Source organism: Carex rostrata, chromosome 2, assembly GCF_964058835.1.
Source record: "Carex rostrata chromosome 2, lpCarRost1.2, whole genome shotgun sequence".
Taxonomy (NCBI): domain Eukaryota; kingdom Viridiplantae; phylum Streptophyta; class Magnoliopsida; order Poales; family Cyperaceae; genus Carex; species Carex rostrata.
In genome coordinates this window covers 17,761,841-17,775,563 of record NC_135919.1, presented here as the reverse complement: position 1 = coordinate 17,775,563, position 13,723 = coordinate 17,761,841, and the positions used below count along the sequence as shown (strand labels likewise).

General features: G+C 33.6%; 1 protein-coding gene across 2 annotated transcripts; it reads left to right on the top strand.

Moving 5' to 3' along the window:
* The first annotated feature begins 8,174 nt into the window (after nt 1-8,174).
* Nucleotides 8,175-12,021, top strand: LOC144546602 (protein PIN-LIKES 7-like). Of its 2 annotated transcripts, none has more exons than XM_078295146.1 (10): nt 8,175-8,312; nt 8,599-8,759; nt 8,849-8,928; nt 9,024-9,148; nt 10,048-10,172; nt 10,310-10,498; nt 10,753-10,878; nt 11,156-11,256; nt 11,341-11,579; nt 11,806-12,021. In XM_078295146.1, the coding sequence occupies exons 2-10, from the start codon at nt 8,625-8,627 to the stop codon at nt 11,928-11,930; spliced, it is 1,245 nt and encodes a 414-aa protein (XP_078151272.1). In that variant the 5' UTR covers nt 8,175-8,312; nt 8,599-8,624; the 3' UTR covers nt 11,931-12,021. The 2 variants fall into 2 exon arrangements, with proteins under 2 accessions (XP_078151272.1, XP_078151278.1); XM_078295152.1 differs by having other exon boundaries at nt 8,191-8,296; nt 8,555-8,759.
* Nucleotides 12,022-13,723: the final 1,702 nt, after the last annotated feature.

Below are 13,723 nucleotides of genomic sequence, written 5' to 3'. Positions count from 1 at the left end.
AAATTGAGATAGGCGAAGAGACAGGAAGGAAAGAAGGGAATGTTGGAAGTAATAGAAGGGGAGGGGGAATTTTGATGTTGATGGACCCAACAAGGGCATTTTGTCAAGAAATTTAATGGGAGGGTATTTTGTTTGAACTTTTTCGAAAGTGGAGTAGTTTGTAAAATTTTCCTTAATAGTTATTGAAGTAGTTAATAATTGGGGATGAAATGAGAAATTGTTACAGGGGGATAGCTAGGTACTCCCAATAAATAATTATTAGTTGAATAATAAATGGCTGCTCTAACAAGTAACAAGTATAAAGAGCTCAAAATTAGGGCTGTCAAAAAAGCTCGCGGCTCGTGCTCGTTCGTGGCTCGCCTCTAGCTCGCTCGGTAGTGGACCGAGCTGTTAACGAGCCAGCTCGGCTCAGGCTCGGGCCAAAATAAATGAGCTGAGCCAGAGGTCAGCTCGGACCGGGCCAGCTCGGCTCGTTAAGTTACTGTAGATTTAGGGTTTAGCCCCGTATAATTTTAAGTCCAGTTCCATTTTCAAAGGCGCAATTATGCAAAATTGATGTATTTTTGGTCTGAGAATAAATGATATGGGCTTCAGTTGCTTGAAGATGTGCCTGCTGAACGATTTCTCAAATTTTTTGAATGAGCTTTCTTATTTTTATATTTTTGAATTTGTATAATAGCAGCCTAATAAAGCCTAGCGAGCCAGCTCGTCAGCTCGCGAGCTAGCTCGGACTGGCTTGTCACGAGCGAGCCAGGGGTTTTTGGCTCGGATGACCTAGGTCCAGCTCGCTCGGTCCAGGCTCAGGCCAAAATAAACGAGCCGAGCTAAGGCCCAGCTCGTTTACACCCCTAGACTGACTCAAAACTAATCTGCTGCATGCACTGTTGACCAAGCGCTGTTATGCTCGTGCCTTTTCGCTAGTCTTTGAAGTCAAATTTTTGGAATAATGGTTTGAGAATCATTATCAGCTCCCTATTTATTATTTGGACGATGATAACAGTCCCCGCACCCTCCACCCCGCAAAAAACCCCGCAGAAAAGGACAAAAATAACATGGGGGGACCGTCCAATCATTAATGAGCGTTTAAAAAACTGCGGGTATTTAACTTGAAGCATTAAAGTATTTACCTTGAATTTGTCAGGTATTAAACCCTATGCAATAATCTCTATTTATGAAAGAATAAATCAATCCATTAATTGTCCCCGCACAAAATTTCCTTTTTTTTTGAATCATCCCCGCACAGTTGGGGACCATTAAACATGGGGGGACCACTCAATCATTAATGAACGTTTAAAAAACTGTTAGTATTTAACTTGAAGCATCGAAGTATTTAACTTGAATTTGTCAGGTATTAAACCCTATGCAATGATCTCTATTTATGAAAGAATAAATCAATCCATTAATTGTCCCTGCACAAAATTTTCTTTTTTTTTGAATCGTCCCCGCACAACTGGAGACCATTAAATAAACAATCCCCTCACCCAATGATAAATACTCTGAAACATAATGATAAATATTTTATGTTACATGGGTAAATACTTGACATTATATGGATAAATACTTTATGTTACATGGATAAATATTTCTCAGGCATACTTTCAACTTTCAGTAAAACATCAATCGTAAATACTCTCATGCATAATGATAAATACTTTATGTTACATGGATAAATATTTTGTATTGCATAGATAAATACTTCTTAGACATAATTGCAACTTACAGTAAAACATCAATGATAAATACTTTCAGACATAATGATAAATACTCTATGTTACATGGATAAATACTCTATGTTACAAGGGTAAATACTTCTCAGAAATAATGATAAATACTTTTTTGAACATCAATTAACAGATAAACATTTATTAACAGTGATTGTTATTAGATAACAGTATAATTAATGCGCAGATTGTTTTTAAAGCAATAATTAACGCGGGAATTGTTATTAGAGGAATGCATAATTAATGCGGGGATGGGAGTGGGGGGTTCTTATAATTAGTGGGGGGATAAAAGGAAACTTTTAGGAAAATTAGTGGGGGGATATATGGCATTTAAGGAAGAGAGAGAGTGCGGAGAAAATGGGGGGATGGGAGTGGGGGGTTTGTTATAATTATTCTTATTATTTATATTATTATTTGGAGACACTTTTATGACATGAAACGAAAGCTGCTGTTGCCTTGTATGTGTCAACGTAGGTTTGGTTTGCCCTACTGTACCCAACTGGCAAAATTCTATTTTAACCCAAGGAGTTCATTCAATGCTAATTTTTCCTTTTAATTTAATATAAATTAATTTCTCAATTATAGACAAACTGTTTTCATCATCATGCTAAAAAAATCATTATAATTATTATCTATCTATCAATCTACAAATGTCTAGTTTCCGTTTATCAATATATTAATTATCATCACCCAATTACATCATGACACGTCTTGACACAATATATTTATAAGTTATTTTTGCAATATTAAAATTCAATCAGTCAATCTGAACCGTTCAACACGATCTCCATATTAAAATGTGCTTGGAGACCAAATTTTACATATTTTGGAAATTATTTACTATTTTTTTATAATTTTTGAAAATTATTGTTTTTCCAATGCTCCAGAATTGTGTAAAAACAACAATTGTATACATATCTTAATAAATACTAAAACAATTTCAAAAAATATAAAATTTGGTCTCCAAGTACATTTTAATATAGAAATCGTGTTGAACGGTTCGGATTTTCTGTTTAGACTTTGAAATCACAAAATAACTTATAAGTATATAATGTTAAAATATGTCACTATAAAATAGTGTAAATAGATCCCTCTTATATAGTAAAATTGATTATCCACTGATACCACAATTATTGTAGAATTGATTATCAACATTTCTTGTACCAACTAACCATGACTTTACATTAGATTAGCTATAACCCGGGAAAGCTCGTCACTGCTGACATGGCGGCGCCACCTCAAACGGCTCAATCATTATCATCTCTAAAGAAGAAAAGAAGAAAATAAGTTTCAAAGTAACGAAAAAAGAAAAGACACCGCCTCAAACGGCTCAATCATTATTATTTCCTCTCTTAAATTAATAAAGGTTGGAGAAAGAAAAGCGGAGCTGCCTGTATCTCCATCTGACCAAATCAAGTCAACATACAAAAGCAAAAGTTCGCCACGTAACTACGTAAACTTGATGCTCTCCAGTTAAATCTTCTCTTCTGAGTTCTGACCTCAAATTAATAGCACGTGCACGTTTGGTAAAACTGGAGGAGTCGGTAGTGATGGGTTGGATTTGACCCGGGGGCATTGTTGTCCATTATTTACTATTGAGTCAGAAATAATAGATGGAAAATATGCTTCCGAGTTGCGACGTCTCACTTGACCCTCAAAATTTGGAGTGACAAAAATTCTTTTGAATTCTTGTATATTGACAATTGATTCTTTGATCTTTAAATTCGTTAGCGTTGTTTCACTTTTCAGCGATATAATTTGTAATGTCATTCAAGGGCTTTTAATCGAAATATATAATTATTTATCCAAAAAAATAATGAAAGGTAGAACTACCAAATTAGTGGTTTTTTTGTCGTTAAATCTTTTACATGAAAATACGGATGGAACTAGAAAATTAAACTTAGAGGTTGAACTATAAAATATATGTGAAAAGAAAAAAAAAAGTGTTCAACTCACAAATATAAAGTAGAACTCTAATCATTGAACTACAAGTACACATTTATCATTTTATGAGAAAGACTAAACTATATAAAAATTTTAAAAAAATAAAAATTTAATTATATTTTAATATACATGATTAAAAATTAAAAATTCATAGGAGCGACTAGCACTCCCGATATACACATAGATCTGCCTCCACATGAAAATATCTTTAGTCTACAATACAATTGACAAATAAGACCTTTACTGGTTTATGTCTATTTTTTTTTTACGCCTGTCAATTTGTTTTTTCTTTTTTGTGAAAACTTTGAAATGTAGCAAAAACCAACAAAAAGTTCATCGTGATCTTTTAGTTGTTCATATGAAAGAGATGAACATTGTCCAATAATATATGGAATGCTTGTTTATTCAACAAAGGAGCTAGGCAACAATCACTTGCCGATTTTCCAAATAATGATCATTGCTTACAGGGGCGGAACCAGGGGGGTGCAAGGGGGGGTCAGGCACCCCCCAACTGAGGCGGAAGTGCTTGCTGGGTGGTTATTTTTATGTGGTTTTTTACAGATGCATACCGATTGGCACCCCCATGCAGTTGTTTTTTCGTCTTTCGTCTTTCGGCAGCTCGGCCCCCCCAAGTTCAAGTCCTGGTTCCGCCCCTGATTGCTTATATTAGTAATTTGTTGAACAAACACTTGATATCGATCAAAAGGTTCTACTTTTAATCAACTGCAATATTATGATGCGTAATATCATACGGTTCACCTTGATCATGTATAATTTTTTTTTTCTTTAACAAAATGGATACAAGTAAATGTAATACGAGTGAGTTTATGATATTATGCATAGTGCGGATTGGTCGGTATTATGAATCAATATTTTTGTTTTCAAAATTTTAAATTAATTTGAATTGTTCAACATAATCTCTATATAAAAATGTACTATTTACTATATTTTACTTTTAAAATATTTTGTACATTTTTTTAGATAAGTAGAAAATCACTTTATCTAAAAATTCTAAATATATTCAAAAGTAGTGATTTTCTACTTATTTACAAAAGTAGTAAAAATAATTTTAAAAATTTAGTATGCAAGTACATGAGTAGAACTAGTGTGCTCTTAAGCTCACCAAAATTTTGGTGAGCTTAACTCTAAAACTCATAAAATCAATTTCAAATGACGAATCCGAACCGTTGAAACCCGCCTACCTTACGTGTGATGCATCTACATGTGAAATTTTTAAACATTCAAATTAATTTAGTATAAAGTCAAGCGGTCAAAAAACGTTCAAAAAATGAATGCACTAAAATTAATTTATTAACTTTCTAATTTTGACCGCTTTTCTTTATACTAAATTAATTCGAATGTTTAAAAATTTCACATGTAAATGCATCACACGTAAGGTAGGCGGGTTTCAACGGTTCGAATTTGTCATTTGAGATCGATTTAATGAGTTTTAGAGTTAAGCTCACCAAAACTTTGGTGAGCTTAAGAGCACCCTAGTTCTACTCCAAGTACATTTCTATATATATGAGATCATGTTGAACAGATTAGATTGACTATTTAAAATTTGAATACAAAAATATTGATTCATAATACAAACTAATTTGTGCTATATATGCATAGTTTCATAGCCTCACTCAATATAGTACTTAAAATATAGTCACTCATGAAATAAATCGATTTCAACAGTTTAAATTTATTGTTTGAAGTCAATCTAATAAATTTTAGAATTAAGCTCATCAAATACCTTAGAGGGCTTAAGAACACCCTAGTTCTACTCTAGCTCCTAAATGTGATCTACATCGATCTCTTTCACATGCTTGCATGAAAAGGCATCAATTTCAAAAACATAATGAACAATGAATTCTTTTTTTTTTTTGAAAACTTGGTAGTAGCTATCAAGATTCGTGAGGGGAAATCGAACTCTTAATCTTTTGATAGAACAACTCTAGGACATTTTTCTAGTCAATTGTGCTACCTCCCCTTTCTAATGAACAGTGAATTCATATTAGTTTCAATTGCAACCTTCTGTGCAAATCATCTTTGGGAAAATAATACATGCATGACATAAGACAGTGCATCATATCCCCTAAGCCATTGTATATCTTGACAAAAAAAGTGCTGGCAAACGACAACAACTGAGATATCCGTGGGCCCGGGGTCGCTCTTGGATGCAACCAATCAGAACTCCGAACATTGTGGAACATTTAACCATCAAAATTCAATATTGCGGACTCGTTACATTGTATATGCAATTCAAACAACCTTATGTTTACGACTCGTTACACCGTTTATTTTGATAATGATCATAGAAGATCTAGCTTTGAATATTAGCCCTCCATTTCGGACTCCCAAAATCCTGTGCTGACTCAGCTTCCGCTCTGTTGCCTGATCTTCACTTTACTTGTACCAGATGTCCAGATGAGACTACAACGTTTCCCGCGTAGTTTCCGTAGACATCAATTCTCTCCGAACGAATTAACGGCAAGTTTTTATTCATAGAAATTATTTTAAAATTATAGAGGTTATTAGATGAACTCTATTTGTATTTCAATTTGAGTGAGTCTATGGTAATATGCATATTACGATTTGGCACCGTGCTACGGCTCTATATTTGAGTTTTCAAATTCTAACGGTCGATCTGAACCGTTCATCTTGTTCTCCATATTAATATGTGTTTGGAGACCAAATTTTACATTTTTTGAAATTTTTTTACTATTTTTTTAGATTTATTGAAAATCACTGTTTTTGGATGGTCCAAAATTTTCAGATCAAGTGATTTTCTAAATATCTAAAAAAATAGTAAACAAATTTCAAAAAATGTAAAATTTGGTCTCCAAACACATATTAATATGGAGAACAAGATGAACGGTTCGGATCGACCGTTAGAATTTGAAAACTCGAATATAGAGCCGTAGCACGGTAACAACCCGTGATATGCATAGTACCATAGACTCACTCTTTCAATTTTATAGAAGGAACAAAATCTTTTTTGGGAACATAAAGAAACCTGAAAAATATTTCAATTGCTCTAGTAACATAAATTCATAATAGTACCACGTCACGCTCTTTTCTTATTCTTAAACAAAAAAATGACATATTTTGGTGTGGCTAAGAGAGTGGTCAACTAGTGCTGAACATAGTAATAAGATTCATTAATTATTCATGAAAAAATTGAATTAGAGTCAACTGCGAATCAAACAATGAATAATACGGTAATTTGCGAATTAAACGATCATTTCACCTATTATTTGCAAATTTTACAAATTTTATGTTTTATTCGTGTTTTGTTGAGAAAAAATCCTAGGTAAATTCTCTAGGGATCACGCATGAGAAGAGGAAAAGACAAATGACACCTTCATGCTTTTTTAGATTACAAATTGATAATATGAGAGGCATGTACTTCTTTTAGATCTTCCATTGCTATGAACTTTGTACTATTGATGTGTGCATTTGTGGTCCAGCTTAATTTAAATCACTAAATGTCAAATTCTTAATCATGAACTAGAGAAAAATTAAGACACTAAGTGTCAAATTTCTCTCATTTAGAACTTTATTTCTTGATTTTGCTTCATATTATTCATGAATCACAAACTTTTGACCCTACCGAACCTTTCTGAATCATTAAGTTGTCGCTAACTTTTTTTGATTCCTTTAAAATTAGCTAAAAGAACCGCAAAGCTTTTTGATTCCTTCTATAAAATCGAATATGGATACAATCTATCTAATACTGTACATTATTTTATACTAATTTCCAAGCTTCTAAATAGCTAGCTATAGCAAAGCTATAGCGGTTTTGGACCCAGAAAGCTAAGCTACGGGCTAAAACTGCGCTAATCAAGCTACGACCGCTATAGCGGTAATAGCGGTCCGCTATAGCGCGTAGCGCATAGCGGCAATAGCGGTAATAGCGGTCCGCTATGCTACATGGGTTATGATTTTGCAATTTTAATGGGCCTTAATATCTAGATTGGTTTTTTTTTTTTTTACTTTATTAAGCTATATCAATACAATGGAACATGTGCGGGCTATACCGCTATATCAATTAAATTTTGTATCATGCATTAATATATGGTAGTGGTATATTTTGAATATAAAATATATCCATAGTTTTTGAATTAGGGATATTTTGAATGACAATTTGAACTTTGTATTGGTTTAATATGAATAATATTAGAACTTCTTAATTAATTTGATATTTTTTTTCTTGATGAGACATTTTTACTAGGCAAAGAAATATAAAATATAATTTTTGAAATAAAAAAATGCTATTTATAATAGCTTTCGCTATAGCTCCGCTATTCGCTAAAGCTTTTTTTTTTGGTCTCCCCGCTACACCGCTATAAACGCTATTTAGAAGCTTGCTAATTTCTATAAACAAAAAAAATCTGGAATTGGATATATAGGCCTCCTGCCCTTCTTGACGCCTCCAGTCTTAAGAAAATGGTGGTGATATGTTTTGTTGTGCCGATGTGGCTATGTGGGGGAGGTAGAATTGCTGTCTTATTATAAAAGGATTCTCCGCGCGGTTGTCTCCAACTAAATCTCCTTCCCTCTCTCTCGTTCATACAAACAGCAAGCGCGAGTGCGTAACGGCTTTCGCGTCTTGTTTTGGCATCTTTCTCCTATCAGAGGTTCTCATCTATCTCTGTCTCTCTCTCTCTCTCTCCCAAATCAATTATTGTACTGTTTTTATCTAATTCATTATGAATTCTCATAGACAAATTTCTCTTACTTGTTTTTCCTTTGTTTTCTTCTCTCTTATCATTCTCCTGTTGTTTGATTTTGGAGAGAGAAAGCATAATTTGAATTACAAATTCCAACCTGTGGTTACAAATTATAAATCAGATATTTGAATGTGAAGGTGTCTCTGTTTTTCATTCTCATTGTAGGATTGCTTGAACAATTTCTATAACACTCGAGCTCTTTTCAGAAGAATTCAAGAATTCAAGAAAAGAAGACATGGATATCCTGTCTTTGTTTCTGGTGGCTTCAATGCCAATTATACAAGTCCTTTTAATAGGTCTAATTGGAGCATTTTTAGCTTCGGACCGTAGCAATATTCTGACAGCCTGTGCAAGGAAAGACATGAACAAGGTTATTTGAAATAGTAATTTCCATAAATTCTATAACTCCAATTAACATTTCCAATTAAGAGATCTAATCTTGAATAAGTGTTTGCACAGGTTGTATTTCATGTTTTCACACCTGCTCTCATGTTTACCAGTCTTGCTATGACTGTTACAATAGAAGATGTTAAATCTTGGTTAGTACACATAAATATCCACTCTATCTGAGAACTTAAATCAATTTTTTTAATTTAATGTTTTGGGTCAATACTCATGTATTTTTTTTATGTAGGTGGTTCATGCCAGTAAATATCGGCATAGTTTATGTTTCTGGTGGAATCCTCGGTTGGTTAGCCGCAAAGCTTTTGAAATTGCCGCTGTATCTCCAGCCAGTCATGACTGCATTTTGTTCAGCAGGTTTGTGTGAAATATTTCACAACTGTTACGGATGACCCCTATATATTTTTTTTAAAGCATTTTATAATTTATGCGCCCATTTTCATTACAAAACAAAGAAGTGTTTATAGATCCAATAAACAAGAAAAACAAACTGAGCTCAAAAAGGGAAAGTACTTCCTAATTTACACAATTAAACCCACATTGGAGTTTCTCAATTCAATCTCTAGATTCTTAATGGTACCTATCAAGGTAGTACACGACGGTATGGAGTCAAAGAAAAACAACTCAGATTTTCCTTTTCAATCATTGACATTCTTAATACTCACTATTGACACAAAAACCAACAAGACTGGTACCAGACTGTACACTACAGAAACTATTAGCTTATTATATCTGCATCACTTCAATTTTGAGCTTATATACTACATCAAATGAAGTACAAGAAGGAATTCATCAGTTTGAAATTTAGCATATTAGCCCTTTTCTTTCTTGTAATTTTTCTTGATTCTTCTGCCAACGCACTGGTACCTATTGCAACCCAGGGCCTGTCCCAATTATCTGTCCCATATTTTAGAAAAACCACAATCATAATAAGTAAAATCACATTTCTGCTCCTTCCACTTAATCCAAAAAAATGCACTGGTCACCAAAAATTATTTTTTAAATGCATTTTGCAAATAGTCAAACTTGCAAATATCATTCCCATGCCCCCTAAGCACGGATTTTGTTCCTGAAAATTCTGAAGTATATCATCATGTGGAACAGAGTTCAATTCTTCTTATAAGAATATCCAAAAAAAAAAAAAAAATTACAATCTAATAATGGCAATTGATCTTGAAAATTCCACAATAAATGCATTTCTTTCATTGTTTTTTTTATTCTTTTTTCTGAATTTATTATTTTCTATGGACATTCAGGAAACTTTGGAAATTTACTTTTGATTATCGTCCCGGCCGTTTGTGAACAAGAAGGGAATCCTTTCCCAGGATCTGAGAGCATTTGTAAATCTCGTGGTCTCTCCTATTCGTCCTTCTCAATGGCGGTAATTTTTTTTTTTTTTGCTTTTGCTTTTATTGGTCCATATTTATACTACCTTTTTAATCATTTTTTTCTTAATTTGAGAAGCAGTTCTACCTTTATATTTATAACTAAATTCTGTAATATTATCTTCACATACAGCTCGGGGGTTTTTTCATATGGACTCATACCTATAGTATCATGAAGAAAGCTGGAAAGATATATCACAAGACTAACCAGTTGAGCAGTACTGGATATCAAGCCAAAACAGAAACAAGTGATTCCTCAGACCCTGAAGCAATTCTCCTTGCATCATCCAAGGCAGATGAAGAGGCTGGACAAACCCAAATTGTAAGTTTTAGTTGTAGTTTTAAATATTTTTAGCAAATTAAAAACAAAATAAGTATCTATATCAAAAACAGTGGCAAAGCCAAGATTTTTGGTCACTTTTTCTAAGAATATTTTAAGTAATTTGTATGATTTGAAGGTCGTTCTCTTGAAAACTCAGTGGGTTTGATCCTGTACTGGGCACCATTTTCTTGAGAACTCAATGAATTTGTTTTATAAAGCTAATTTTTGAGCAAACTTTCACATGTATATTACAGAATGTCCCTCTATTATCTGATGAGTATCGGGATGCTGAAGAAGAGAGTAAGGGACTATTCAGAAGTATTAAAGAAGTATTTGTGCAATTTGTTGAGGAGCTACTAGAACCACCAACTATTTCTGCGGTATGTCATTTAGAAATAAATCCCCTTTTCCTTGTGTTATGTTTGAAAAATTAAACAACAAAGTAGGCACTTTTCACGAGAGGAAAAGCGCATTTATGATGGTACTCCCTCGCGAAAAGTACCGTAGGGAGTACTGTTACGAATAGAAAAAACACGTTTATGACGGGACTCCGTCGCGAAAAGTCACTTTTTATCTTTGCGAAAAGTGCCTACTTTGTTGTTGTAAGGAAATGTTCTAAATTAGTTTTAACTGATGCAATGTGCATTTACACCTCAGATCTTGGGTTTTGTTGTGGGTGCAATTCCATGGCTGAAGTCCTTGATTATTGGCGAAAACGCCCCTTTTCATGTCATCCAAGAGACCCTCCAACTCTTAGGGTAAATAATTTAATAAAATACATTGTTATCATAATTTTAAATTGTAACTTTAAATATTTCTAACAATTTATTTTTTCATTGCAGTAATGGGACCATTCCTGTTATTACTCTAATCCTTGGTGGAAACCTAACACATGGATTCCACAAATCAGTAATCAGGCGCCTAGCTATAGTAGCAATTATTTGCATTCGGTACCTAATTCTCCCCATAATTGGTATCGTTGTGGTAAAAATGGCATATGAATTTGGATTCTTGCCTGATGACCCAATGTACCGATACGTGCTCATGATACAGTTCACCGTGCCTCCAGCTATGAATATCGGTACTAATTTCCTCACTTATATTTATCGCAATATCTTCCATTATTTACTAATTTGGGAACTTATCAATGAAAGAAGGAGAACCGAATTTCAGTACAATACCAGATTACTGTGTTCTGATACTGATATAATCCAGATGTAGTATCCATGCTAATCATTTGCTAGGGTCATAAATTTATCACTTGATATTCATTTCAAAACTTAATTTTTCAAAATATTTAAACGCAGCTACAATGGCACAACTATTTGATGTCGCTCATGAAGAGAGCTCAGTGATTTTCCTATGGACTTATTTAGTTGCGGCAATCGCTATTACTGCATGGTCTACTGTGTTCATGTGGGTCTTATCCTAGATGGGTAGAAGAAAACCGATTTTGGTTTTTATTTTTCATCTATTATTCAATTTATTCTTGGGTAGTGAAGCAACTATGCTGGTCAAGAAAACACAAAAGAAAAGGCAAGGTAAACTTACAGTGGGAGAATTTTGGCATTTTGGACTGTAGATTTGGTGCATTACCAAAGGAGAGTAACTGGACTCCAAAATAGGAAAAATGCCGAGTTAGTATATAATTCCAAATAAATAAAAAATATAACCGAACAACAAAAATCATTTTATTCAGGCTCTATGACATGGATCTAAATAACAACTTTCTTTTACATAATGATACTTTATGAAGAATACCGAGTTAGTTAGTGTATATTTTTTTATGAAACGAAAGGTTCTTTGATCATGCACAATATTTTCTTGCTGCCTTTACACGTAAGGCGGAAGTCCTTTTGAGTTATGAAGAACTCCATAAGTTTATTGTTAATTTATTATATTGTACACCTGGCATGTTTGTAAATTACGTCACACAGACACACATTGAATGTCAAGAGACAAGGACCCTCGTTCCTTTCTCAAAAAAAAAAATGTCAAGAGAAAACATAAAAAAAAAATGTCAAATGATAAATTAATGTTACAATTAGATGGGTCGTTATTTAAAGAAAGTACAATATTAAAAAAAAATGCTTGATGATAAATTAATGTTAAAACCAGATGGGTCGTTATCCAAACACACTCTGTTTCTATAACGCGAGATCGTCACACAGTGAATGTCTCAAACAGTCATTCAACTTCTTAGGAGAAATGAAATAGTCGACAAATGAGATTTCATTAATTAACATTATGTTGACAGTGACACACCTTAAGACCAAGAGATCAAATGTTTCCTGGATTTGAAATATTCACAGAATTGTTTCCCTGACTAATTAAAATATAAAACAACAACACTGTAGCCGCTCCAGTGTCCTTAGAAATTAAGCTTCCTTTATATATAACCAGATGAGATGACAGTCATGTACAGCTGAGCACATTTCTCATCAGAAACTAACCACAATATTCAAAGCTGATAAAAAAGAATACAAAACTCGGCGTACAATTCCGTGTTAAAATTATCCTGTCCTGGTGACTCTGTGTGTGTAGTGGTGTCACAAGTTGAAATCGTATCCTCTGAGATATCTCATATTTTGCGTGACCGACGTGTCCGGTGCCTATTCGGGGATAGCGCAGGGGGCCTGTATTATTATAGCTTTGAGATTCGTGCAGAACGTACTTTAACGATTGAGATTTCTCAGAAAGTCACGCAAAATATGAGATATCTCAGAGGATACGATTTCAACTTGTGACACCACTACGCACCCAGCCTACCACAATCATTTTATGCAATTTCTGCCAATTTATTTTTCCGACTGAATTATCCTACATTTTTTTTAACATCTGTTTTTATTTTTAGGTGTGTGGCGCTCTCTTTTTCTCTTCATCTAATCGGCAACAGTTTTTAAAGGAAAAAGAAATTGAAAAATGAGAGTATAAATTCCCCGGTTCACATTTAAGGTTATGAACCATGCTTATGGAATATTTCGAATTAGCAAAAGAAAGGCAACATGAAGCAAATCGTCACAAACGTAAGGTTATGAACCATGTTTATGGAATATTTCGAATTAGCAAAAGAAAGCGCACATTAATTAACATTATGTTGACAGTGACACGTTAAGACTAAAGATATCAAATGTTCCCTGGATTTCAATTCACAGAGTTGCGTTTCCTGACTAATTAAAATATAAAACATTCATAGATCTAGTTGCGTTTCCTGACTAACTAAAA